The sequence below is a fragment of the Poecile atricapillus genome, chromosome 11 (assembly GCF_030490865.1).
Source record: "Poecile atricapillus isolate bPoeAtr1 chromosome 11, bPoeAtr1.hap1, whole genome shotgun sequence".
In the NCBI taxonomy this organism is placed as follows: domain Eukaryota; kingdom Metazoa; phylum Chordata; class Aves; order Passeriformes; family Paridae; genus Poecile; species Poecile atricapillus.
In genome coordinates, this window is record NC_081259.1 from 407,124 (window position 1) to 434,894 (window position 27,771).

General features: G+C 61.3%; 2 protein-coding genes across 6 annotated transcripts; one reads left to right on the plus strand and one right to left on the minus strand.

The window, feature by feature from the left end:
* Positions 1–329: 329 nt before the first annotated feature.
* IDH2 (isocitrate dehydrogenase (NADP(+)) 2) lies at positions 330–4,606 on the plus strand. The gene is made up of 11 exons (XM_058847174.1): positions 330–475; positions 1,596–1,687; positions 2,059–2,224; positions 2,596–2,756; positions 2,840–2,983; positions 3,093–3,229; positions 3,335–3,486; positions 3,561–3,673; positions 3,774–3,871; positions 3,983–4,075; positions 4,412–4,606. Exons 1-11 carry the CDS (start codon positions 391–393, stop codon positions 4,497–4,499), a joined length of 1,329 nt encoding a protein of 442 aa, XP_058703157.1. The 5' UTR covers positions 330–390; the 3' UTR covers positions 4,500–4,606.
* An 827-nt stretch (positions 4,607–5,433) lies between these two features.
* On the minus strand, positions 5,434–27,496 carry ZNF710 (zinc finger protein 710). Of its 5 annotated transcripts, none has more exons than XM_058847170.1 (5): positions 27,364–27,496; positions 7,831–9,250; positions 7,061–7,252; positions 6,481–6,655; positions 5,434–6,240 (listed from the first exon to the last, which is right to left on the minus strand). In XM_058847170.1, exons 2-5 carry the CDS (start codon positions 9,220–9,222, stop codon positions 6,068–6,070), a joined length of 1,932 nt encoding a protein of 643 aa, XP_058703153.1. In that variant the 5' UTR covers positions 9,223–9,250; positions 27,364–27,496; the 3' UTR covers positions 5,434–6,067. The 5 variants fall into 5 exon arrangements, with proteins under 5 accessions (XP_058703153.1, XP_058703154.1, XP_058703155.1 ...); XM_058847171.1 differs by lacking the exon at positions 27,364–27,496 and adding an exon at positions 24,891–25,030; XM_058847172.1 differs by lacking the exon at positions 27,364–27,496 and adding an exon at positions 12,741–13,097.
* Positions 27,497–27,771: the final 275 nt, after the last annotated feature.

Sequence of the window (27,771 nt, forward strand, 5' to 3'; positions counted from 1 at the left end):
CCCATTGTGGGGTTTGGCAACCAAGTCAGATCCCACGGCGGTTTGGTCCAGATCCCACGCCGGGTTCTACAGCTAGATTCGGGCCTGGCCCCCATTCCACACGGCATTTTACAGCCGGGTTTGATCACGGGTGGGTTTGGTCCCGGTTCCACGTGGGGTTTGGCCGCTTATCCGTAACCCCGATGCACCCAGGGATGCAACATCCCTTTGGTGGCGATGGGGACCGCTGCGGGCCACCCCGCGCTTTATTGTTGGGGCGGGATGCAACAACGAGCCGAGCCCCACGGCGGGACCCCTGCCGGGGCCCCACGAGGGGAGCCGGGGCTCTGTCCCGCCCCGGGGCGGAGAGAACGGCGCCGCCGTGTCCGCCCCGTCGCGTCCGCCCCCGCCATGGCCGCCCGTTACCTCGGCGCTGCCGCGGCGCTCCGCCGCCTGCCCCGCCGCCCGCCGCCCGCCGCCGAGCAGCGCCGCCACTGTGAGTGGGGACACCCCGGAGCGATGGGGGGAGCCCTGCGTGCTCCCGGGGCTGTGCGGGACACGGGCGGCTGTGCTCCAGCCCCACGGGGGGCGGCTCGGATTCTTTTGGGGGGCGGTGTCTGAGATCGTGTCCGGACTCACGCACACGGGCGGCCCGCGGGGCTTCGCGGACCCACGCCGGCTTTTGTAGCTAGGTCTGGTCCTGTGGAGTTTGGTCCCGGTTCCACGAGGCGTTTTACAGATGAGTTTGGTCCCAGGGGAGTTTGGTCCCGGTTCCACGAGGCGTTTTACAGATGAGTTTGGTCCCAGGGGAGTTTGGTCCCGGTTCCACGAGGCATTTTACAGATGAGTTTGGTCCCAGGGGAGTTTGGTCCCGGTTCCACGAGGCGTTTTACAGATGAGTTTGGTCCCAGGGGAGTTTGGTCCCGGTTCCACGAGGCGTTTTACAGATGAGTTTGGTCCCAGGGGAGTTTGGTCCCGGTTCCACGAGGCGTTTTGCGCTCCAGCTCGTACCTGGTCTGAGCGGGTGGAGTGGGGGTCCGTTCAAGGTCCTGGAGCAGGGCAGGATTTTGCTCCCCAGGAGGGTTCACTCCTGGTCCTGGCGCCAGGCAGTTTTGTTCCTGCCAATGCTCACGTCCCACCCAGGGGGTCACCTCTGTTCTGGGTACCACGTGGGGTTTTACAGCCTGATCCACAGACAGGTTTGGCACCCAGAGGTATTTAGTCCTGGTCCAGGATCCACACAGGGATTTGCACACTGGTTTGTGCCCGAGTCTGGCCCCAGGGGACTGCACCTGCTCCTGGTTCTGTTCCCATTAGTGAGCTCACTGAGGCGTTGCAGCCTGCCTTGCACGCAGATTCCGCTCTGAGAGGAATGTGTCCCCATCCCTGTCCCCCTCACACGGTGGGTTTTGCACTCTGACCCCCGCTCCGGCAGTGTTGGCCCCAGTAACTGGCCCAGACCACAGCAGGGCTTGCACCTTTCCCCGAGCCAGGGTGGCACCCACACGTGGCTGGACGGAGCTGTGTGGTCCCCACAGGATGCCCTGGCCCCACACAAGGGCGGGGAGCTGCGGGACCAGGGGTGCACCCCTAACACTCCCCTCACTGCTCTCCAGATGCCAACACACGGATCAAGGTGGCAAACCCAGTGGTGGAGATGGACGGGGATGAGATGACACGAATCATCTGGGCCTTCATTAAGGAGAAGGTGATGGGGTCCTGCCCCAGGAACGGGCGGGTGTGGCACAAATGGAGCTGGGGGGTTGTACGGGGAACGGGTGATCCGTGTGCTGCCCTCTGTCTGTCCCTCTGTCTGCAGGAAGCAGGTCATAAAATCGGCACAGCTACCAGAAGGACCTTTCAGTGAGGTGGTCCCAGGCAGCAGAGCTGTCTCACGCAGGGAGGCCTATTCAAGGCAGGGGGGATCATCCTGGCCAGAAGAACCATCCTGGCCAGGGGGACCATCGTGGGCAGGCAGCCAGGCTGGGCGGGGATGGGTGCTGGGGCTGGCCGTGCCGTGGTGCTGCTCCCCAGGCACCTCACACTCTTCCCCATTCTGACACTCTCCTGGCCCCTCAGCTCATCCTGCCCAACGTGGATGTCCAGCTGAAATACTTCGACCTGGGGCTGCCACATCGGGACAAGACGGATGACCAGGTCACCATTGACTCGGCGCTGGCCACCCAGAAGTACAGCGTGGCTGTCAAGTGTGCCACCATCACGCCTGATGAAGCCAGGGTGGAAGGTGGGCAGGGACAAGGGGCCGAGCTCCTGTCCCAGAGAGGGGGTGCTGAGCCTCGTGTCTGTGCACAGCCCTTGGGGTCAGCACTGCCTTCCCACTGCCAGCTCAGGTCTCCAGTGGGTTGGGGGCTGCACCATACTCGGTGCTGTGCCCCTCTCCCCACCCTGGGGGCTCATGGGTGCTGTGGAGACCCCGTGGGCCTGGGACTGGGGACACACTGACCTCTGCTCTGTGCCGGTCATGATCTCATGCTGGCTGTCCCTCCCCTTGTGGCAGGGTCTGGCAGAGGCACAGTGGGGCTGGGTGCTGGCAGGAGCCATGTGCTTCAGAGTGGCTGGGGGGTCATTCAGGGGTCTCATCTGCACGCCCCGCAGAGTTCAAGCTGAAGAAGATGTGGAAGAGCCCCAACGGCACCATCCGAAACATCCTGGGGGGGACGGTGTTCCGGGAGCCCATCATCTGCAAGAACATTCCTCGTCTGGTGCCCGGCTGGACCAAGCCCATCACCATTGGCCGCCACGCCCACGGTGACCAGGTGAGCCAGCGCAGGGGCCGGTGGTGTGTGGCTGGCCAGCAGCTCCCTCAGCCCCTGCCTGACGCTCCACCTGGCCCCCACAGTACAAAGCCACCGACTTCGTGGTGAACAAGTCCGGGACGTTCAAGCTGGTCTTCACGCCAAAGGACGGCAGCGGGTCCAAGGAGTGGGAGGTGTTCAACTTCCCTGGCGGTGGTGTGGGCATGGGCATGTACAACACGGACGAGGTACTGCTGGGGCTCCAGGGGTCCCTGCAGGGCAGCGTGTCTTGCCACCCTGGGGGAGATGCCAGGCTGAGGGACAGGGCCCCACGAGGTTTGCGTGCTTCCCTTGCAGTCCATCTCTGGCTTTGCGCACAGCTGCTTCCAGTACGCTGCCCAGAAGAAGTGGCCTCTCTACCTGAGCACTAAGAACACCATCCTCAAGGCCTATGACGGGCGCTTCAAGGACATCTTCCAGGACATCTTTGATAAGTATGGCCCTGGGGGGGTCTGGGCTGTTGAAGGGGCTGTCCTGGGGGCGCTGGCAGTGGGGCCCATGTGGGGTGAGCATGGCTGACCCCCGGCCCGGGCTCCCAGGCACTACAAGACGGAGTTTGACAAGCTGAAGATCTGGTACGAGCACCGGCTCATCGACGACATGGTTGCCCAGATGCTGAAATCCTCCGGCGGCTTTGTGTGGGCCTGCAAGAACTATGACGGGGATGTCCAGTCAGATATCCTGGCCCAAGGTGGAGCAGGGTAGGGTGTGCTGGACTCTGCATCATCCCCCCTGGGAGCTGTCCTGACCCCTCTCTCACCGCAGGGTTCGGCTCCCTGGGGTTGATGACCTCTGTCCTGGTGTGCCCGGATGGGAAGACCATTGAGGCCGAGGCCGCCCATGGCACTGTCACCCGCCACTACCGGGAGCACCAGAAGGTGGGAGTGCTCTGTCAGGGAGCAGAGCCTGTCAGCTGCCTGTGCCAGGCTGCCCATGGGCACGGTGTCCACACCGGACAGCTGACCACTCTCTGTGCAGGGACGGCCCACCAGCACCAACCCCATCGCCAGCATCTTCGCCTGGACGCGTGGCCTGGAGCACCGGGGCAAGCTGGACAGTAACCCTGACCTCATCAAGTGAGCAGGGTGGGGTGGGGACCCCTGGGTCCCTGCCACAGCTGCTGTGGTGGCAGGCGTGGCAGGGCCCGTGGCACCAGCCGTGCTGGAGCCAAGTGCTGCCGTCCCCAGGTTTGCGCAGACGCTGGAGAAGGTTTGTGTGGACACAGTGGAGAGTGGGACGATGACGAAGGACCTTGCTGGCTGCATCCATGGCCTTGCCAAGTATGGGTGGCTCTCAGGGCAGAGCAGGGGGGCAGCCACCTGCACTAGGGTGACCTAGGGTGACTGCACGGGTGACCATGCGGGTGGGGTGACCCTGAGGGTGGCCACAAGAACAGCACAGTGACCACAAGGATGATGTGGCAGGGCAGCCACAAGGGTAAGAAAGTGACCAGGAGCTGGCTCTGCACAGTGGCCACTCTGGCCAGTTGCCAGGGACTCGGGGTGGCTGTTCACAACTGTTTGGGTTGGGCAGGGGGCACATCCTGGACCCAGGGCTGTGGTGTCTGTGGGATGAGGCGGGCAGGGATCCCCACCAATCCCTGTGTCTCTCCCCAGTGTGAAGCTGAATGAGCACTTTGTGAACACCACCGACTTCCTCGATGCCATCAAGAACAACCTGGACAAGGCTCTGGGCAAGAAATAGGGGACAGCCTCACCATCTCTGGGATGGATGGGTCTGGGAGTGGCCCAGTGCCCTCTCCAGCTCCCCAACACAGCTCAGGAACAGTTGAATAATTTTTCTAAAGTGTTCTTAGGAGTGTTTTTAAAGCCTTTGTAGCAGGGGAGTGGGGTGGGGGGGCGTGTGGGAGTGTGTTTGTACTGCCCTGGTTCATGTACCCCATAACCGTGTGGTGCCATTAAATCTCTCCCAGTCATGGCACAGCATCTGGCACAGCTTTACATTGTGGGCACGGGGGCAGCCGGAGCCCTCAGCTCAGCCCTGCCAGCCTGGGGGGGCCGTGCACTCCAGCATTTTGGCATTGGCCTGAAGGCAGCATATGGGGGGCCCTGCCGTGCTAAGGGTCGGGGCTGGCCAAGGCTGTGGCCATCTCCATCCTGCCCCAAGGCTGGCTGACAGGGGGTGGCAGGGGTCGCAGGCACACTGCCCTGTGGGGGACTGAGTGGTGCCATGCCCAGAACCAGCCCGGGGCTTTTGGGGATGGGGCAGATGGTGCTCGGCCTTAGGGAAGTGTAGGGTGTGCATGGGGTCAGCACAGGTGTCCCAGACTGTGCCCTGGCTGCTCCCCAGGTCCTGACCCAGCTCTGGCTCCATCTGGGGGCAGTGCTGTGGGTGCTGTGAGTCCTCTGCGGGGCACAGAGTGAAGAGCCTGAAGAGTGGTCCCAGACTCAGCAGTGCCCCAGCTCCCCTGCCAAATCCCCGGGCATGGAGGCGGCAAACCCCCACCTCCCAGGCTGCCCCAGTCTGTGCACCTGCACAGAGCCTTTTCCTCCAGCCCCAGAGCAGCTGGGGGGCAAGGAGGGGGTGCCAGTTCCTTAATGGGGGCTCTGCCCAACACCCCGCTCTGGTCCTCAGCCCCTCGCAAACCCGTCTCCCCACACAGACCACACAGCTTACACGGGTTTACAAAGCACATTGGTTGAAGGGAACTGAACTCAGTGAAAAGATAAATCCAACCACGCGGCACATCTGAAAAAAATAAATTACTTTCAAAATACCATCATTTGCTGAGGCTGGGCTGGGTTTGCCTCCCCCGGATCCACCGCTGGCTGCAGCTCCAGACCCAGAGCTGTGGGCGCTGACTGCACCCTGAGCTATGAAAATACTCTGTTCTGTGTCCCAGGGCCTGGCACAGGGAGCCCCAGGGGGAGTGGGAAATGCAAACCCACCTCCTCATGCGGGCAGGGGCTTCTGCCCATCAGGGAGAACCCCTGTGCAGCGAGGGGGGACCCAGGAGGTAGAATAATTAGTGATGCTCATCATCTTGCTCCACAGCAGCCCCTTCCATCCCTTACTCATTCAGTGATCTGCTGGGTCATGCCTCCCCTGCCTGCAGCTTCAAGTCACCAGATGCAGGGTGCAGGCAGGGGCAGGGGGGCAGCAACAGAGTCAAGGCAGGTCCAGCAAAGTCTTCTGGACATCCCTGTGTTCCCCAAGCCCAGTGGAAGCCATCCTTCCAGCTCTGGGGGGCCTGGCTGGGTGCTGCAGCCCCTCTTAACCCCACCAAGCCCCCACAGCCCCACCAGACTTGGCTACAACATGTTGTAGTAGGCCATCTCCTTCATGGCCTGCTCGGCCAGCGTGTGCTCGTCTGGGGGGTTGCCCACAGCCCCGTAGCCGTAAGAGTTCTCCTCCTCGAAGTCATCCATCTCCTGCTGGCCATCCAGCTCGGTGTGATCAGCCCCGGCCAGCTCCATCATGGCATCTAGGAGTCAGCACAGGGACACACGGTGATGGACCTGTGAGGAGGCCTGGGACCAGCAGCTCCCCCCTCCCTGGGTTTGGAGCCCAAAACTCCCCAGGAGCCACAGCCCTGCTGGATCTGGGTCACTGGCAGGGGTGACCCTTGGGTGAGAAGACACGAACCTGCCGCAGCCAGCACAGCACAGCCCAGCTCCCAGGGCTGTGGGGCAGTCACGATGCCCAGCCCGCGCCGGGGACCCACCTTGGCTGTCCAGGCTGATGTCCATCACCCCGTGCTTGACCTTCATGTGCCGGCTGAGGTTGCCCTTCAGGTTGAACTTGCTGGAGCAGTAGGGACACTTGAAGGGCTTGCTGCCGGCGTGCAGGTGCATGTGCCCCAGCAGGTTGTACATGCGGTTGAAGGACTTGCCGCAGACCTGCCGGCAGCGTGCCCACGGTCAGCCCCCAGAGCTGGCCAAGGCTCTGCAGCGCAGACCTGGCCCCCAGGGTCCCCTGGGGCTCCCACCAAGAATAACGGGGCTCCCTCCCTCCATCCCTCCTCCCGCTCTGCGTGGGGGGCTTGGGGACGCAGTGTTGATGCTGCTGGGAGCTCCAGAGCATCCAGCACTGGTCAGACAGAGGCACTGGTTGTGATTTCAGCAGCAGCAATGCTCCCATCACAGCCTGGAGCAGATAAATCCATGCCCAAGTGAGCAGGGGAGGCATCACAAAGCTGCTCCCGTGCCCAAGGGCTCAGCCTGGCCAGATTCCTGGGGGCATAGCACAGCTGGAGCTGTGCTCCTGCATCCCCAGCTCCATCAGCCCCCCCATCCCGCTGGTACCTTGCACTTGAACGGCTTCACCGGTGAGTGCACGATCATGTGGGTCTTGAGCGTCTGCTTCTGCACAAAGGTCTTGAAGCAGATGTGGCACTGGTAGGGCCGGACGCTGGTGTGGATCAGCATGTGCCGCTTCATGTTGGCCTGGAGGGTGAACTCCCGCCCGCACACCTCGCACTTGAACTCCTTCACGCCCTGCCAGGGGTGGGAGAGCTGTGGGCCGGGGGGAGCTTGGGCAGACCCCCAGGCACTGGGGACACACGAGTGGTGCCAAGAGTGGAGAAGGGACCCCATGGGCAAGGGATGTGTTCCTTGTGCTGGGCACAGCACAGGGTGTATCTGAGAGCCCAGCAACATGCAGGTGGGGGCTGGACAGGCTCTGTAAGTGCAGCTGAGTGCCAGCTCTGCTCTGGGGCTCAGCCCAATTGCACCCCATTAACGAGCCCCTGGAAAACGGTGAACACCCACACACAGCCTGCCCAGAGGGGCTGTGACAGCTCCCGGATAGGACCCCCCAGGTTACCCTGCAGCAGGTCTAAAACTCCCTCCCTGAGGAAGGGAACCCCCGGGAGGGCAGGGGCTGGGTCCCAGGGACCCCCTCACTGCATGTCACTGACCCCAGCTAATGCCAGCCACAGGTGCTACTGCCCACCTGCACCACCCATCCCCTCACAAGACTGGGACACTCCTCTCTGCCAGCACCCACATCCTGAGCTGGCACATCTCCTCCGGGCACGATGAGGACAGCACCCCAGAGGACCCCGAGCCCCTACCTTGTGCGTGAGCGAGTGCTGCTTGAGGTGGTGGATCTGGCTGAACTCCATCCCGCACTCGGTGCAGACAAAGGGCCGGACGTTCTGGTGCTTCAGCATGTGGTTCTGCAGCTGGCTGCGGTAGTGGAAGGACTTGCTGCACTCCAGGCACTGGTAGAGCGTGGGGCCCTGGTGCGTGGCCAGGTGCCGCTTCAGCTGGGTGAGCGTGGAGAAGTCCAGCCCGCACTCCACGCACACGTGGCAGCGCCCGCTCTCGTGCTTCACCTCGTGCGCCTTCAGCTCGCTGGGGTAGGCGAAGCCGCGGCCGCAGAAGCGGCAGCTGTAGGGCTTGATGTCGGTGTGCAGCAGCATGTGCCGCTTCAGGTGGCTGGTCTGAGTGAAGGCTTTGCCGCACACCCCGCACTTGTGGGGCCGTGTGCCCTGGTGGGTCAGCAGGTGGGTCTGCAGGTGGCTGGGCTGCTTGAACAGCTTGTTGCAGTGTGGGCAGGAGTGGGGCTTGATGCCGTTGTGGCCCAGGATGTGGGTCACCAGGTTGTACTTGGAGGTGTAGGACTTCTCGCACATGCGGCACTGCCAGCGCTTCTGGCGGTCCCCCGCCTCCACCAGGTAGGAGTCATCGATCTGCACGTTGATGTCCAGCCGGTCCAGCTGCGCCTTCCTGCTGTGCTCGCTGGTGCCTCCAGCCACCTCCAGCTCGCCCGGCTCCTGCCAGCCACAGCCCTGCTCGCTCTTCACCTGCTCGGGGGATGCCGGTGCCGGGGCCTCTGCCTCACCCGGGGACGGGGCACCCGCCTCGAAGGTGCCCACGGTTTGCGGGGTCCCCGCGGTGCCGCTGGCCAGGTCACCGCCCCTGCGCCGGCGCTCGGTGCCCTCCAGCTCCCGATGCCGGCGCAGGTGCCGCAGGCGTCGGGGTTTCCTGCTGAAGGTGCCCAGGTCGATCATCTTCACGGCACCGCTCTGCACTGCCGGCTCCTGGCTGGGCTCTGCGGGCTGGGGCGCGTGGCCGTGCTGCCCCTCGCCCTCCTCGTCCCCAGGCACGGACACGCTGTACGGTGGCTCAGCCTCCGCCTCTGCCTTCTCACTCTTGACCTTGGGCATCAGCCTCACGGGTGGCCTCTTCCTCCTGCGGGCGTGCTTCTCCAGGGAGGAGTCTGCTTCCAGGGTGTCCTCGTCCTGCCCGTCCCCGGGCGCCTGCTCCTCACCCTCAGGCTCCCCAGGCTCCATGGTGGCATTGTCCAGCTGCTCCCCGGCCAGCCCCGGGAAGAAGCCGGTCGGGGTGACGGTGGCCCCAAGCAGCTCATTATCGGACACCAGCCCCAGGACCGCAGCCTGTGCCAGGGACAGCACCACCACCGCGTCCGTCTGCGTCCCGCACTCGCTGAACCGATTCATCTCTCGCCGCCGGCCTACGCTGTCATGGCTGAGGAGGGAGAGACACGGCCCTGAGCCCCTGGCAGCTCCCCACGGACACTGTGCCCTCACTCCCTTCCTCAGGGCAGCCCCGGCTGACACGGGTGATGCCAGCGTGGGTCCCCAGCAGCACACACCCCAGGATGCGGAGCCAGAGTGGCCCCAGGGGTTTCCACTGCAGGGCTGGGAGGAGGAGGAGGGAAGCTTGGATCCGTGCCCACTGTCAGCCTCTCTGGATGGGCTGTCAGCTCCTGGGGCGGGGGTTTGGCTGCCGGCACGCCCTCCAGCTGCTCGGAGGGACTCGGGAAACAAGTGCTCGCACATTTTGGGAGCTGCTCACAGCTGAGCGTGCCTCTGAGCTCTGGCAGAAGCCGCAGCAGCACAGGGCACAGGGAGCATGAGGGACAGGGCCCAGACCCTCCAGGCCACCTAGCAGTGGTCCCAGGCACGGGCAGAGGCTGTGCTGGCTCAGCCCTGATGGCTGGCACAGCCCCCCGGGGATCCCAGCACATCCCCCGGGGGTCCCAGCACATCCCCCGGGGTCCCAGCACACCCCCCGGGGGTCCCAGCACACCCCAGCACACCCCAGCAGCCAGTGGTGACAGGCAGGGATGTGCCTGGGAGCTGCCGCTTCCTCCTGCTGAAGGAGTGCTCTCCTAAATACAATTATTCCTGCAGCTACAACAAAGAAATCCTGCGGGGGAGGTAAATCAGGGATAAATTCTGAGCCAGATCCTGTCACAGTCCCAGGAGAATCTGCCAGCGTGAGATCGTGGGATGAACCTCCACTTTGGAGAAGGGGAACCCCGCAGTGCCTGGGCATCATCGCTGCAGCCAGGTCGGCTGTGGGGCCACTGGGGATGGCCAGGGCCATTGGCCTCTCTGTGCTCCTGCCGACCCCAAAAGTGTCCCCTGGCACCAGTGCCCTGCACACCCAAACAGCAGCACAGCACAAGGCGTGGGATGGGGAAGAGGATGGCATGAGGGGGAAGGTCAAGAACCAGTGTGAGAAAAGACAGAGAAGGGGAGCAACACCAACCACAGGGGCTTGGCTGCCCGCAGACTTCTGGGGTACCGGCTCCCTCCCATCTGCTGGGCCACCTCGGGGCTGCCACTGGCCCTGGTGGCTCTTGGCCCAGGGTCACATACAGCCGATGAGGGGACCTTGCCCAGGCTTGAGCTGCCAGGGGAAGGTCTCAGCCAGGCACCCCCGTGTGCCCGGGCACCCCTTCCCTGCCCGGGCACCCCGGAGAGGCGGCGGGCAGCGCTCGGCAGGGACGGAACGGAGGGGACGGGCGGCTGCGGGCTGCAGGGAGGAGACGGAGAGGAAGAGGATGGGGGTGGGAGAAGGAGGAGAAGGAAGGGGATGAGGGGAGTGCGGAGGCAGCGAAACAAAGCAAGGAGTGGGGGAGGGCGGTGGCGGGAAGAGGAGGAGGGTTGGGAGGAAGAAGAGGGATCGGCCAGGGAGGCGGCTGCTGGCTGCCGAACAGCCCCGGGGCCGTACCCCGCCCGCTGGGACCCCCTTCCCGTGGGCTCCTTGGGGCCCCTGAGCTGCAGAGGAGGGGGGACACGGCAGAGGGGACCCGGCTGCTCTCCCCACGACCCCAGCACGGCAGAGGGGTCAGGGGGCCCCGCATGGTGCTGGGTCTCTGCCCCCCAAAACAAGCACCACGAGACAAGGCGGCCGCTAGAACAAAGCACCCACACGTTCCCCAGACCAGGCCCAGGGGGTCTTACAACCACCCCAAAACAGAGGCTTTTAGGGGAAAGTAAACGTGGACCCTGCTCTGGGCACTGGGAAAGGGGATGAGCTCCCCTCGTGAGCAGGAAAGCCAAAGCCTTGTGTGCACAAACCTCTCGGCACTTGTCTCCATCGCACACCGAGCCCCGGGACGCGCTGCAGAAGATTTGCTGCACAAGCAGCGCACGGGGAAGCAGGAACAGGGCAGGGGCGGCTGTTTCACTTCCCGCTCTCACTTCCCTGTTCACGCCTCGGGACTTGCCAAGGCAGCTGGAAACACCGTTTCCCAATACACTGGCAAGTGAGGTGGGGTCATGCATTTCACTCCCCCAGGAAACTGCCCAGAGCCCGGAATGCAGGGCAGTGCCAGCCCCTCTGCTCCGAGGGAGCTGCCGCAGGACGGTGCCCGGGCAGGAGAACACGGCACACACTCCTGTCCCAGCACCGCTCCCGGACCGACACAGGCACCTCCTCCAGCTCCTCCTCCTCCTCCTGCCCAGCCCAGACCTCCAGAGCCGCGGCTGCACCCGCAGCCTTTCACCCACCGCGCTCAGGGTCCCTCTCCAGTGCCGCTGCTGCGAACCAAACCCTCCTCCAGGCCTTGACAACCTTTAGTTTTAAAGTCCGGCCCTTTGTGCCAGGCTCGGGTCCCTCCAGCTCATTTCCCGATGCAGACCCTCGCCTGCCCATCCTTCTCCCACTCGCCGGGGTCACACAGACACTTGCCAATGTCCCCTGTGCCAGTGGCTTGTGCCGAGCTCCCCGGCCACTCATCCATCTCCCCCTGCCCAACAGCACAGGACGGATGCACCCGGGGCCAGCACTGGTGGCTGCTGTCCCTGAGCCTTTGGGGTTGTGAAATTTGGGGTTCTTTCATCATTTCTCCTCCCACTCCAAAGTTTAGTTTTGGTGCAATCTCTCCTCTCATCTTTCCCAACACAACTGGGAAGATCCAGGCTCTGCCCTGGCACATCCTGCAGACCCTGCCCTCCCTTGCCCTGGCTGCCCCCGTCAGAGCCTCCACCAGCTTCTCACTCACCACCTGGTCACTTAAAGTAGTTTTTTTTCATGGCTTTCACTTCTTTGTGCTATTTTACTTTTATTTTCCTCTCTTGCTCCATGATTAGCCCCCCAAATACCCACTTCTCACTGGGTCCCTCTGGCAGCAGCATCTGCACAACAGGTTCTCCACTCGCAGCGCATTCCTTGCTGGATCCCAGATTTTCCAGCCACCAGGCTGAGCCCCGTGTGTGTGGACACGTTTCCCTTCCCTTTGCTGTTTTACCTCTCCTGGTTTCACCCACCTGCCCAATCCTTGTGCCGCCCCAGCCGGCCCCTCAGCCAGCGCCAGCACTCTCCAGATAAGAGCCTGGTACGCCCTCGCTTCAGCAGCATGAAAACATTCAGCCCACAGAAGCCTCACCTTTGCACCCACAGGTTTGCCTGGAACACCTGAGGCAGAAGGGTCAGAGCCATCCAAGCCACAGCCCCACGGGAGCAGCTCTGGCAGGGAGCGTGGCCCCAGTGCCCAGCAGGTACTGGTGACCACCAACCCTCGCTTGGCAGTCGGCTCCATTCCCAGCTCCCCTCGCCCCCCCAGAGGCAGCAGCACCCAGCAACTCTCACCCAGCCATTCCTGCAGGGCAGGGACAGTGGTACCCAAAATCCAGATGGTTTGGGGGATTGATTTACTTCTCAGCCAAGCAGCAGTGATCCCCACCAGGCCCGCAGGAGCCCACCCTGCTGCCACTGCTCTCACCTCAGCTCGCCAGGGCAGCCACGTGAGCAGGTGCCAGAGCTGGCACCAGCAGCAGCTGAAGTCACCTGATCCCCTGCACAGGTTCCCAGGCTGCCTGACAAGCCTGGTGCCAAGGGAAAGAGGACTTTTAGGACCTGCTCCTGCCTATCCCCTTTGTGGGACCCCCATTGCAGAGCTCTCTGCGGGACCCTTCCGCAGACCCTCTGCTCCCAGTGCTGGGGGCTCCTGGGAGGTTCCCTGGGGACAGATGTGGTGCTGCAGACCTTGGGGGAAAAGCTCCCAAGGCACAGGATTGAGCCCCAGGACAAAGTGAGACCCTGGGCAGGGGGGTTCTCACTGGGGAAGGAGGTAGTAAAACTGTTCAAGACTTTTTACCAGAAAATGGCTGATAATGGATCTGATATTTGTGAGAAAACCTTTGATTTTATTTTCCTTTCTTTTTCAAAAGCAGCCTTCATTTAAATTTAATAAAGGGGAAAACAGGCTTTCATCTTGCCTGCAGATTTCATATAAAGCTGCTCAATCCCCCCATTTCCAAACAGAAAAATGTTGTTTTGCTGAAAATCACAACTAAAATGATTCTTAAACCTGACCCAGCATGTCAGTCCTGCACCATCCCAAGGATTTGGGAGCCGCCTCAGCTGCACTGCCTGGCCCTGGCTCTGTGTTGGTGATGTGTGCCAGGGGCTGATCCATAGAGTGGCTCCACACACCGTGGCAGAACCGAAACTGGCGCTTCTTGCCCCAGAACTGACCCTGATACAGAGGAACTGCTGTAAAAATGAGCCAAAGCTCTGAGAAGTGGGCAGGAGCCATGGGGCCAGGTGCTGCTGCCACAGAAAACAAACATCTCCTTAAATGCAGGCGGTGTCTCCACACTAGATACTGTCAAACTACATTTTTAAAGGAAAACTTTCGTTTTAGGGAGAAGTTCTCCAGAAAAAAGAAACTTCCACTGTCAGTGGATCAGAGAGCGGCCGCCCCCTGCAATCTCCTGCCGGTGACAGACGTGACATCACGCGTGTCACTGAAGTGCTTCTGGGGGGAGGAAGAGAAGTCTTTGGGGGCTTTGGCTTCACAAAACAAAGGACTCAGCCTGGGATCTGCAGAGGGATGATGATAATGTTTATAATAAGAGCAGGTGGAAAGCCAAGCTGGGGAAAGTGAGGCCCTGGGAGAGACAAGGGCTCATGGAGGAGAGGGTGTCATCAGAGCATATCAAACCCTCCCCTGCCTCTCCATGGGCACTTCTTCTGAGAATATTCCACAGAACTGGGATATTCTCACTCTGATCACTGCATCCATCAATCAGTGGACCCAAATATTTACCCCTTTGAAAATGTATGGTTATTGGCAAACTCTGACTGGGAGGGAAAAAGGAAAGACTTTCAAATAATCAGAGGTTACCAGTGCTGCAGAACAAAAGTGTGCTGAGCACAGAGCTGCCTGGTTCCTCCATTATCTGCCAGGGATGTGGGATCCAGCAGTGGGAGCTGGGGTGAGCGGGTCAGGCTAAGGACAGCAGCCAGTGCTGTGGCCACTCACTGCAGCGGGACAGAGCTGCCATCCCAAATGCTCTTCCCAGCACACAGGCACCCGTGCTGAGCTGTGACATCCCACTCCTGCTTCCTGTTCTGCTGGAAATCCCCTTTTTCCTCCTTCTGACACTGAGGCTCTATCCCTCCGCTCTTCCACCCCTCCGTTCTCTCTCCTGCATCCCTCCAACCCTCCATCCCTCACTTCTCTATCCCTCTGTTCCTCCATCCCTCGCTCCCCACCCCCAGTATCCTCAGCTCCTCCATCCCTCCAGTTGCTCCCTCATTCTTCCCGTTTCCCTGGCAACGCCCATCTCGCGCCGAGATCTGTCCCCTCTCTCCCTCTTATCTTTCTCCTCTCTCTTTCATCTCTCTCCTAATCTCCCTCTCCATTCTGAACCTCTGTCCTTTGCTTCCTTTCTCTCTCTCTCCCTTTTCATCTCCTCCAATGCCTTCTCTATCTCAGGGTTACAATTATTTGAATCTCACTTTAAAGAAATGATCTATTTAATTAACCAGCAGGCCCTGGCCCCACTCCCGCCCTCCTGCAGCCCACACGCCTGGCACGGGACCCCTGCCCACACCCCAAAGTGCCCCTTGGCCGAGGACAATGGGGTGACAATGCCCTGCCACCCCTTCTCCAGCACCTGGCAGCCCTGACCTCCAGCCCCTCTGGACTTTTCCCAGAAAAGATTGGACCAGGTGATCCCTGAGCTCCCTCCAAACCTGGGATTCCCTGACTCTGTGATCCTAACACAGCCAGCACAGGAGTCAGCAGCTCCTGTGCCATAGATCACCCTCAAATTCTGTGTTACAGCAAAACAAGGGCAGACTAAAATTCATGCAGAAAAGGAGTTTCCTGAAATTCAGAGTCCCGATTGCATCCATTTGGGCACGGGGGTAGTGGAAAGATGGGAGGAAGTCAGGCTGCTCCGGGCTCTGGGGCCAGTGGAAGGAGCAGGGAGCCTGGCTCTGGCTCGGGGTCACTCCCACAGGACTCTGGTGTTATGGCACAGCCAGGAGCCCAAGGGAGCAGGCCCATGGCCACCAGCACTGTCCCTGCTCTGGGGAGGTCTCTTTAGGGAGCTTTGTATGGGCTGAGCCAGAGCCAGAGCCAGAGCTAATGCTGGAGCCAGCATTCTGCTCTAACCAGGGGGTGAAAACCTGTGCTCTGTGCGCAGTCACAGGTGCACCAAAACTGCACCAAAACCTGGACAAAATTGCATCACAACTGCACCAAAACTGCACCAAAACCTCGCCAAAGTTGCATCACAAGTGCACCAAAGTCCCACTGAAGCTGCACCGAAGCCACCAATGGTTGATGCCTGGCGTGGAGCCCAGGCAGGGAGCGTTTTGGGGATTCTTTTCTGGCCCCACCTGCCTTCCCAAGGAGCTCCTGTAGCTGTGCCACAGGGCTCAGCATCTCCTCCCTGTCAGAGCACGGCACCAGGGCCCCAGGAGCGGTGACAGCCAGCCCAGCTCCGCTGGCAGCTGGAGCAGTGACGCTGGGCCCAGCCTCACCTGCAGAGCCGGGGTTTCCTCAGAGGCACCGGAATCACCGTGGCACACCGTGTGTGCAGTGTACACCCTCCAAACCTGGCCCTGCTCTGTCCTGGCACATCCCACGTGTCCTCAGGGGCTCCCTGTGCCAGCCCCGCTTTCCCTTGGAGCAAACTCCATTCCCACCCCGTGCAGACAGGTGTGTGCTGCAGCGGAGAAACCCCGGACCTGCCTGTGGAGGTCATGGTCACATCATCCCTGCAAATGCTGCTGCTCCTGAGGCAGGAAGAGCCTTTCAATCAGATAACTGCAATGGGGTGAGCTGAGGGAGAGGGGCTGCTGCTGCCTGGAGCCCCTCTGGCAGCTCCCCCACCCTGAGCCCGGAGCTCCAGGGCTTTGCCAGGGGGCTGGGACCGCGGCAAACGCGGCACTGCCGGGAGCAGAGAGGGCCCCCAGCCCTGCTGCTGTCCCAGCCTGCCTTCAAAGGCTCCACACAGAACCCTCGCTCGGCCTTGGAAAACAATTTTTGCTTTTAAATGAAATAAACAGGGAAAGAAAAGACTTTCAAGTTCCTCCTTGCTGTAACGGCTTTTTCCCGGCACAGTCCCTTTCCTCTCCGAAAATAGCGGAGCTATTCAAAAGAGATGCGAGAAGAAAAAAAGGAACTGAATAGAGGAAAAGGGAAAGAAAAAAATGGAGCCCCAAGGGGGTGGAGAAAAACAGAATGAAAAGACAGCAAAAGTAAAGAAAAGGGATGAAAAATAAAGGAGGGGGAAGAGAGAGACAGACAGAGGAGCTTTGAAAAGAAAGAATGCTGCCAGCCTGAATACAGGGAGCAGGAAAAAAGGGCCCTGAAAAGAAAGAGCCGGCTGGAATGACCTCTCATTCAGGGCTGTGCCAATCACTGCCGCGATGGAAATCCTTTCTTCTTCCCTGCATTCTCTCTCTTTCCAGCGGGGGCAGAGGGAAGAGGAAGAAAGGGGAGCTAATTCTCAGCATAGCAGAAAATAAATCTGGTCTTTGCGAAGACCCTGAAAGGCGCCGAGGCGCTGACAAACCCATTCCCAGCACTCACACACGCAGATGGGGACAGAAAGGAAACGGGACTCGGCAGTGCTGGGCTGGACCTTCACCACCTCACTATTCCTCAGGAAAATGGAGGAGCAAACACCCCGAGAAAACAAACCCATAGGAACAAGTGTGGATTCAGGTCAACCCCCAGACCCTGAGGGGAAGGAGCTGGGATGGTTGTGGCAGAGGCAAACCCAGGGGCCTGATGCTGTGCTAGGTCCTGCAGGGGACAAAGGGTGGGTGCAGCCCCTTTTGCCCTGCAAGTCCCAAACCTGCCAGGACCCACCCCTGCCTGCAAAGACCCCACGGGGCTTTCACCCCGCTCTGTGAGGCCCAGCACTGCCCCAGTTCATTCAGCATCTTCAGCAGTGGCAGGGGTCAGCAGACCCTCATGGGTGGAGATGGACCAAAGTGCCCAAAGAACCCAAAATGAACCAAGGGGCAGGGGGAGAGCAGTGCTGGGATGTGGGACAGAGGGAGGTGACACCCAGGGGGAGGAGAACGCTGGACATGGAGCCCACCAGGACAGCATGTGCTGTGGGACAGAGGCACCCTGGTGTCCTGCAGAGAGCGGGGTGTGATGCCATCCCACCCCAAAGCAGCCTGGGGCTGAGGGTGAGAGGAATGTCCTGAGCCTATGTGGCATCACTCCTGCTGGGCACAGCTCCTGCTCAGCATCCCCAGGCCAGGGTTGATCATAAACTGCTGGGACTTTGGGGCAGAGCCATAAATGTGGCCAGAGGTCTGAGGAGACAGCACACAGGCAGGAGGAGTTCAGGAATCTTGGTGTGTGTAACCCAGCTGGCTATAAAAGGGGAAAACCAACCCAGAACGGTACAAATGGAACAGACTGCCTGGTGGGATGTGAAAGAGCTGCTCAGGTGCAAGGGAAGGTCCCCACAGTGGGAAGGGTCTCACTTTAGGGTGTTACTTTCAAGAGCATTGTTGCCCTTATGCTTGGCAACAATTTTGGTCCAGTTTTGATATTCCCATGTGTGGAGCCCATCCATTCTGCAGGACAGTGGCTCCTGGGCCCGCTGTCCCTGCGTCCCCAGGCTCTGTCCTGTGCAAGGACAGACAAACGGAAACGCAGCCCCGGCCCAGATCCATTTGTGGCACCAGCAATGTCCCTCCAGAGGAAAAGGCAGTGAGGAAGGGGAATACCCCAAGCACATGGGATTGTGCTGACAGGTTCAGTCTCCCCACGTGCTGAGCATGGGAAGCACCCCCTGAGCCGTGCACCCCTCACACCAGCCCTTGGGCACACAGGGAAACTCTGCACAGCCCAGCACATCCCAGCACATCCCAGCACATCCCAGCATATCCCAGCACAGCCCAGCACATCCCAGCGCATCCCAGTACATCCCAGTACATCCCAACACATCCCAGCACATCCCAGCACATCCCAGCATATCCCAGCACATCCCAGCGCATCCCAGTGCATCCCAGCAGATCCCAGCCCATCCCAGCACATCCCAGCATATCCCAGCACATCCCAGCAGATCCCAGCACAGCCCAGCACATCCCAGCCCATCCCAGCACATCCCAGCATATCCCAGCACAGCCCGGCACATCCCAGCGCATCCCAGTGCATCCCAGCCCAGCCCAGCAGATCCCAGTACATCCCAGCACATCCCAGCACATCCCAGCACATCCCAGCCCAGCCCAGTCCAGCTCAGCTCCCCACTGCTCCCCACTGCTCTCCTACAGCTCATCCCAGGCAGGAGGGAAGGGGGTCCCTGAGCCCTGCGGGGCTGGGGGCTGCTGCTCCCCAGGGGGATGTTGTGCCCCCACAGCCGGACATTGCTGAGCTCTGCCACAATCTCTGCAGCTGCTGGCCCCGCTGCAGGGCTGGGTAATCAGTTAATCATAGCTGAGGGGTTCTAATTTGAACGTGATAATTAATACTCAACTGGATAATGTTCCACGTGTGTGTCTGCCGGTCGGGCAGCCGCTCCCAGCTCCGGAGGGCTGCAGGGCAGGGGACACTTCAGGCTGTGTCTGCTCTGCCAGCTCCAGATTCTGAGGCTGTTCTGCCTTGGAGAAACTGCCCCCATGTTCCACAGCCCCCGGGACATCCCTGGGCACAGCACCAGCCACTGTGCTTTGCCTCAGGGATGGGGAAGGTCCCAGTGAGCGAGGCACAGCTGAACCAGCGGGGGGGACACCGGCCCCCAGCCCTGTGGCTCAGGAATCACCTCTGGCACAAGGAGCCGGCTGCAGAACTCAGCCCACACGGCCCAAACACGGCGAGTGCCATTTCTCAGACCCTGGGTGAACGGAGGGGACAGAATTGGAGCTTTCCACCATGGGCAGGAACTGGGGAGCACTGAGCCCCCTTCCACACACTGCACCAGGCCACCTGGGAATGCCCCACTCCCAGTTTCCCAATAACCAGGTTCTTTGATGTGTCACACCATTACGGGAACAAGCCCAACTGCACAGCTACCAGCACCACTTCTACTTTCAGATCCCCAAGGTGGGAAATGTTTCGGATCCTTTTCTGCACAGCTGAGCAAGGCAGGGACGAGTGTTTGGGAGGCTGGGTTGGACAGATGGAGCAGGAGGCACTGGACAAAGGTCCCTGCTGGTGGCAGTTCATGAGTTCCCAGCTCAGGACTGACCCAAGCCAGGTGTGGAAGACACATATCCCCATATGGCCCAAAGCCAGCTGTGCCTGCTGCCCCCGCAGCACCTCCCTGTCTGCGTGGCCAATGTCTTTGAGATCCACAGCAGCAGAGGATTTGGCTGTTTTTCCTGGGGAGAAGGCAGAGGTGTCTGGTCTGGGGATGCTGTGCTGGCTGCACGCTGCTGCCAGGTCACAGGGCCAGGGTGAAACGCAATTCCCGCTTATTGCACGTGTGCTTTTGTGTGTCATCATGCTGTGAAAGCTCCTGCAGTGCTCCTGACTCTGCACAGAGGCCAGGATTTTATACAAAAATACACATATTTATCTTTTGAAAAGGAGCTGAAAGAAGGGGGTCTGGCACTGCTGTCCAGAGTGTGTCAGTGGTTGGACAGATGACACGGACACAACTCAGCACACCGGGAACTCACTGGGAGCAATGCCCAGGGTCTGCAACTCCTGGCTGTCCCACTGCTGAAAACAGCCAGTGCTGGATGAACCTGGCCTGGGAGCTGCTGTGGGCTCTGGGGGATGGATCACCTGCCTGGCATCAAGTGCTTGGAGAGGGCTTCTTGGGTGGGACAGGGAGATGCAGAGGGCAAATCCCACTGGTGAGTGGTGGGGTGGGGATATTTTCACCATTTACTCATCCTAATTAATATTTCCCAATGTCTCAGTGAGGCTGGGCTGTCTCTGCCTTAGTTCTGGCAGCTCTGGCTCACCCTGGGGTCTGTACCACTTGCCCATTCTCATCCCAATCTTCACAACCCCTGCACTTCTCGCCCTTCCTTCTCACAGCCAGAAAGTCCCATAAACACACACAATATTCAGCTGCTGAAATAATTTCCTTCTGTGCGTCCCTTGTTGATAATCACAAAGCCAAACCAAAGCACTGGAGCCCCCATAAATCAGGGCTAGCTCTCTGCAGGCGAGCTCAGCGATGGCCCAGCCGGGCTCTGCAGGTGGGGATGGATGTGAAGGGATTCAGCAGAGATTCAGCACTCTGGTGGAGGAAACTTGGCCAGATCTGCCTATGCTGCTGCCTCTGGGAAGCATTTTTTCTCCAGAGGGCACTCCTGGCCCCGAGGTCAGAGCTCCTCTGAGGGGCATTAGCTCCCAGTGAGCTGGGGCTGCAATCATGGAATCACTACGGCTGAAAAACCCTCTGAGATCACAGAGCCCAACCATTCCCCAGCACTGCCAAGGCCACCAGTAAAACATGTCCCAGCTGCCAGGTCCACACAGCATTTGAGCACTTCCAGGGCTGGTGACTGTGCACAGCAAGCACAGAATGGCCACAGCAAGGACAAACTGGTGGCTCTGGAGCAGAGCCAAGGGCAGAGCCAGGAGGGCAGGTCAGTCTGTGCCCGGCAAGGACGACTCTCAGCCAGCTCCATAAACTAACAAAGAATTGACTGGCATGGAGCAGGGAGGTGTTTGATTTGGGAGTTTAAGATGCCTACATTTTGGATGGCTGAGGGGTCAGGATTCAGAGTAGAAAGTCCTTTGTGAGGAAGGAGACCCTCACAATCCTTGGAACATCCATCCTAACCACAAAAACAATTCTTCCCAACAGCAGCCACCAGCCAGGCTGGTCCTGGGCATCCCTGATCCACCTAGCCAGTACTGGATGTCCCTGATCCTCCTGGCCAGTCCAGGATGTCCTTGATCCTCCCCATCTCTTGGGGAGGTTGGGATGAGCAGGCCAGGCTGCCCTGAGCTTCTGTGTTCTCAAAGGTCCTGTCAAACCAAAATGATTCCATGGTTCCAAGGAGAAGTTCTCCCTTGAGAGCAGCCCATCATGGGCTGGACAAAGAGCTCCTCAAGGGAAACCTCACAGCTCTGCTCTCTAGCTTGCTCATGGATTCCCAGTCCTGAGCCCAGGGGAGCTGGCAACTGCCCAGCCCCCAGATTAACCCTCGAGCCAGGGGCTGGTGCTGTGGGACACGGGGAGGGCCCTGGGATGGCGGGTGTGGGAACAGACCGGAGGTGAGAGAAGGGAAAATGGCTGGGGAGCACACTGGGATTAAAACTTGAAAGCAAAGGAACAGGAGAGCCAGAGCTGGTTAAACTGGGGTAACATGGTGAGGAACAGGGCGCCAGGAGAGAGACAGAGAGGGGACAATGGCCTGACACCACAGAGAATGGGCATGAGACAATGCTGCTGCTGAGAAACAGGAAGGATAAATTTAGAGGCAGTGGTGAGTACTCTTCCTCTGGAAGCTCTGCCTGTCCTTCCTCCCCCTCTTCTCCTTCTCCAGGTCACCCCCAGCACGGGCAGGACGCGGGCTCCAGCCTGGGGTGGCTCTGATGGCCGGGGCCAGTCCCAGCTGGGCACTGAAGGCTCCCTGCAGAGCATGAGCAGCCCCTCACCATCCTGTCCTGCCGCCGTCCCCGGGAAATTCCCGTTCCCCAGCCCAGCACTCGGGGTGTTCACTGCCCAGGCACGAACGTGGGTCCCCGTGGACGAGAAGTGGAAGTAAAACAATGAGCATGTGCTGCTTCCTCCTCCCTGCCCGCTCCTCCTGAACGGACGCGCTGCGGCACTGCCACACCGGCCCGGCCGGCTCTGCTCTGCCCAGCCCTGCCTGCCCAGTGGCTGCAGAGGAGAAGGCTGCAGGAAGACCAAAGGGCTCCTTCCAACACCTAAAGGGGCTCCGAGAGAGCTGGAGAGGAACTTTGGACAAGGACCTGGAGTGCCAGGAAGAATGGCACCAGACTGACAGAGAGATGGAATTGTCACAGGTTGCCCAGAGAAGCTGTGGCTGCCCCATCCCTGGAAGAGTTCAAGGTCCAGTTGGATGGGGCTTGGAATAACCTGGTGTTGAATCTTCAGGGCCATAAGATGTACCTTGTCCACCAGACCTCTCTATCTCTCACAGCCAAGGTGTTCCCAAGCATCCCATTATCCCTGGCTCATCCCTGGAGCCAGTCTGGAGAAGATTCATGTGAACTTTCTGCAAGTTTATCCTTGCTGTGCACAGCACAGCACCCAGACACTGGCCACTTTAACTAAAAACTGTGACACTTTGCAGGGAACATTGTCCAAACACTCTGAGGACCAGGAGGTGACAGCACAGGGACACTGCGGAGCCGCCCACAGGTGCTGACACATTGTTCCTGTTATTTTTCATTAGAAATACTCCACTGTCACTCAAATGACAGATGGACAGCTGCAAGGAAAGGCCAGCAAAAGCCAAAAACATGTCTGTCCCCTTTAATTTAAAGGTTGGGAAGGAAAGTTCATCATTGCTTGCTCCCTTCAGGGGGAGAGCCCTGTTCCTTTGTTGGAGGTGAAGCAGGTGAGCAGAGCAGCCCCCCAGTGTCCAAACACAGACCCCCAAACACAGACCTTCCTCCCCAGCTCAGCAGGAGCACCTCCTTCCCGACTGACTGCCACATTTCATTTTGTTTTGGGCAGAAACTGGGGCTGAGGGAAAGCCCTGCTGGGCACGGGCTGCGCCAGCTCCTCTCCCACACCAGACCCGCAGCCACTCGCCAGGATGAGGGAGAAGGAGGAGGAGAGTGTGCACAGGGCTGAGGAGAAATGTGGGACACAGGAACAAAGGGAAAACGCTTGTCACTGATCATGGTCTCTGTCCCCAGGGTCAAGCCCTTTGGGAAGAGCTCAGCGGGGGGACCATGACTCATCCTGAAGACTCCAGCCACAGGCAGCACAAAGGATGGGATGGGGCACTGCTGGCACATCACATCCCGGGCATCCTGCAGCATTCTTCCAGCCCCACCACACCACCTCCATGGCACATGTGCCCTGAACAGGTATTTGGGGCATTCCAGGAACTGGCACCTGAGCCCAGACAGGAGGACTGTGAGCCAGGGATGTGATGGGGCTTGGGAAACCAAATCTGGGAGTGGGTGGTGGAGGGGAACAAAGCCAGCAGGAAGCCCCTTGACACCAGGCCACCTCTCATCCCCACACTGGCTCTGGCCTGGCAGACCCCAGGGACATGCCCAGAGCCTGGGCTCAAGCAGAGGCTGAGCTGGAGCTGACTTCCCCACAAGGAACGACTGTAAAATAAAGGAGTGCAGTCTCTCTCATGGGTTGTGATGCTGGCATGTTCTGGAGGTACAAACCCACTGCTCTGTAGATTCCTCGGTACTTTCAGCTGCAGAGCAAAGCGGGACAGTGCCTATGCTCCTCCCTCTCCACACCGTGATTCCCAAACTAGGTGATAAATGAAAATGGCCCAATAAAACCACCCCAAACAAACACCTTCTCAGGGATTAAACCAAGCCCAAAATGCCAGCATGATGAGCCGTGACCCACGCTCCACTGCCACCGCTGCAGGGAGCCACGTCTGACCCTACAGGTCACCCCCCAGTTTGGGTGGGAATGTGTTCTGGGGTGCAGCAGAGCTTCAGCTCCTATTTCCCGTTTTGGAGGGATACAGTGTGACCCATAAAGAGGGCACTGATGCAAAGCTGCTTGCAGGAGAGGAGCTGGGCCCAGGCGAGGGGGACGTGGCTGTCCCAGGCTGTTTCTGCAGTGAGGATATTGTCACCCAGGGTGGGAGCAGGGCATGGTCACAGCCCAGCCAGCGCTGCCCCAGCTGCTGCTCCCCACGGCTCCAGACCAGGGCAGGTCAGGCTCTGGGCTGCCCCTCTTCCCCCTGGTCACCCTCCTCTTCCTACACGGTTGCTCAGAAGAAAAATCCTAATGCCTAAGTAATTAATTATGACTAATTTATCCATTGCACCCTGTTATGACCAGAGCTCCGGAGGGCTTTCACACAGCTCCCCTCGGTGCCTTGCTTGGGCGCAGAGCTCAAAGGCCCCCCAGCCTTTGCGGAGCTCCCACGGAGCACCGGGAGCTCCCACACCGGGACATCCCGGGGTGTCCCGGGACTGAAGGCGAAGCGGGACCTGCCTGGTGTGGGGAGTCACCCCCACTCCCCGCTGCCCCCCTTCACTCCCCGGAGCACCGCTGTGGACATGGGGGACCCCACCCGGGACCCCTCCCGCTGGCCGCTCGCAAACACCAGGAAACTCCCAAAACTTGGGGCACGGCGCGGGCCCGCGGTGCCGCCCGACCCCCGGACCCCCGAGCATCCCCCCACGCCCGATGCCTCCGGGGGTCCCTCCCTGCGCCGCTCCCCCTCCCGCAACAGGTCAGGGCCCCCGCCCCGCGCCCTCCCCGCAACTTTCCCGGCGGAGAAAGTTCGCGTGCGGCCACGGGAAAGTTCTCGGGGGGATTTCAGGGGAGGGGCGGCTCCAGGCACACAGCCGGGACCCCCGTCCTCCCCGCTCCGCCCGGTGCCTCCCGCCGCCATCGCTCCCGTCTCTGTGGCGCGGGGCAGGAAGGCGGCGACACGCCGGTGTCCCCGCTGTTGTACCCCCGCTGGGAGCGGAGGGGATGGGTGGGCTTTAGGGGCGCGGGGGGGTCCGGTGAGGACTCACCGGCGGCTCCACGGGGCGGCGGCGGCGGCGGCTCCGGGCCCGGCGCTGGGTGCGCAGGAAGGAAGAAGGAGGGAATGAGGCAGGGCTGACGTGAAGGGATGCAAAGCAGCTCCTCCTAACTCGCCCGCCCTTCATCTTCCTCCCCCTCCTCAACTTGCCCGACCACGGCGAACCGCCCCCCCCCCGGTTCAGCAGCATCTTGCACCGGAGCCGGGGCCGCCCTCGGTACCAGTTTGGGGGGGTCAAAGGTGGGGGGAATGGGGGTGGGAGTGGTCGATGAGAGCCCTATGCCCACACTGTCCCTGCATTATGTCCCCTCCAGAAGCACAGGGGTCATTTCCCACCTCACCCTTCATTCTGGGGGGTTGTGACCCAAGGAATGATGCCGAGGGGGGGTGACCTTCTCAAGAGACCCATATCCAGCTGGGCCTTGGTCTCCCCCGCTATGGGGGTGGGAAAGGTCATGTGCACCCCAAAAAGCTTGTGGGGATTGATGGCAAGGACTCCTCTTTCCCTAAAAACGGGATGAGAGGAATTAGGGATGTTACAGGAACTGGAGGGGTTTGGGGGGGATGCCGTTCACCCGACACAAAGAGGTGGAGGGAAAGGCCACGGCCTGCAGGGGTAGGGTGGGAGGAGGTGGCCAGAGGAGGGGAGTGAGATGGGATGTGCTATAGGAAGGGGAGAAGGTGATCCAGAAGTTGGAGGGTTTAGGAAAGGGGGTGCTGCTGGCTCCCCAAGAAGGGAGAGGGAGAGGTCGAGCTGTGGAGATGTGGCAGCAGGAGACAGCTGGTTCCCAAAGGGAGGGATGGGGATGGGATGTGGCACGGGAAGGAGAGTGGGTGCCAACAGCCAAGGATCTGCGGGCTGCACGCTTTGGCTTCCACCGTGAGGAGGAGGAGGGGGAGGACGAGGAGGAGGATGAGGAAGAGGAGGATGTAGAGGAGGAGGAGGAGGAAGAGGAGGAGGATGAGGAAGAGGAGGACGTAGAGGAGGAGGAAGAGGAGGAGGAGGAGGGTCTCCTCCCCATAGAAGAAGGAGCATGCGGAGGAGGCAACCGTGATTCGACTGGTGTGTCGGGAGATTCTCATCTCCATGGAAGCAGGTGGCGCCGGCCGGACTAATCGCGGTGGAGTTTGTCTCCACACGCAGCCCTTTGTCTGGGTTCACTTCTGCTTTTCTGGGTTTTTTTTGTGTTTTTGGTGAAAACTGAGCTCCCTGCTCTGTCCCCACTGCCGCTGCCGGTGCTCACATCCCCCCCGCCGGTCTGGGGGCCGCCCGGCATCCCGGCTCGTCCCTGCCGCTGCCCGCCGGCCCAGCCTGGAGCCCTCCGGAGCCCGGACGCGGCCGGTGTCACCGCTCCCTAAACTGCCGCTTCCCTCCCGCACTCCCAGCCCGGCCTCGCCCCGCACGTGGCCTGGAAATGGCCCTGCCCGCACAAAGATTCGCCAACAGTGACGGGGAGAGACGAGGCGCAGGGAGATTCGCTCCTCTGAATTCCCGTGGGTGCCCCAGCCGGGGCTGTGCCTGGAGCTGCCGCACCGCGGGACCCGGAGCGGGACACGGGACCCAGCGGGACCCGGAGCGGGACCCGGGACCCAGCGGGACCCGGAGCGGGACACGGGACCCAGCGGGATCCAGAGCGGGACACGGGACCCAGCGGGACCCGGAGCGGGACACGGGACCCAGCGGGATCCGGAGCGGGACCCGGGACCCAGCGGGACCCGGAGCGGGACACGGGACCCAGCGGGATCCGGAGCGGGACACGGGACCCAGCGGGACCCGGAGCGGGACACGGGACCCAGCGGGATCCAGAGCGGGGCACGGAGCGCGGCACCGGGCAGGACTCGGGGCGGCTCACGGAGCGGGGAACAAAGCAGGGCACAGAGCGGCACAGAGCGGGGAACAGGGCGCGACACAGAGTGGGACACCGTGCGACACGGAGCGGGACCGGAGCGGGACCGGAGCGGGACCCGGAGCGGGACCGGAGCGGGACCCGGAGCGGGACCCGGAGCGGGACCGGAGCGGGACCCGGAGCGGGACCCGGAGCGGGACCGGAGCGGGACCCGGAGCGGGACCCGGAGCGGGACCGGAGCGGGACCCGGAGCGGGACCCGGAGCGGGACCGGAGCGGGACCCGGAGCGGGACCCGGCCAGCCCCGGCAGCTCCGGCTGTCAGGGAGCAGCTGCCCGTGCGCTTCAGCCAATCAGAACGCGGATTCAGAAGGATGCGGCCACCTCAGCCAATCAGAACCCGGATTCAGGAGGATGCTGCCCCAGCCAATCAGAACTGTTGCCTCAGCCAATGAGAACCCGTATTCAGGAGGATGCTGCCTCAGCCAATCAGAGCGCGGAGGCCCGAGGCTGCAGCCGCATCAGCCAATCAGGACGCGCGGTGTCCTGCTCCCGGTCACTCCGTGGTTTTTCCCTTTCCCGCTGCCCGTTCCTCCCATCCCACCGAGGCGCGCACTGACCCTTCTCTCCCTGCCCTCGATGTCCCCCGCCGTGCCCGGCGGTCCCGCCGGCCCCGAGGAACCGTGTCCGTGTCCCCCGGGCAAGGGCCCGTGGCTGGCCCCCGGTGCCACGCGGGATTGCCCCGCCCTTTGCTCACACTCCCCCGCGCAGGGCGTTATTGCGGGCCCTGGCGGGTGTGTGCGGGGGGAAGCGGGACCGGGCGGTGGCCGGTGAGCTCTGACCCCGCCGGAGCCCACGCGCACGCCCCCTCCGGCCAGACAGAGTCGCTGGCCCTTTAAAAGAGGGCGTGGCCTAACTCATAGCCCCGCCCCTGCCGGTCCTGGCGGGGCTGGTGCGCCCCCTGGCGGCGCGCGCGGGGAGCGGCGGTCCCGGTGGTCCCGGTGGTCCCGGCGCGGGCAGCGGCCGCC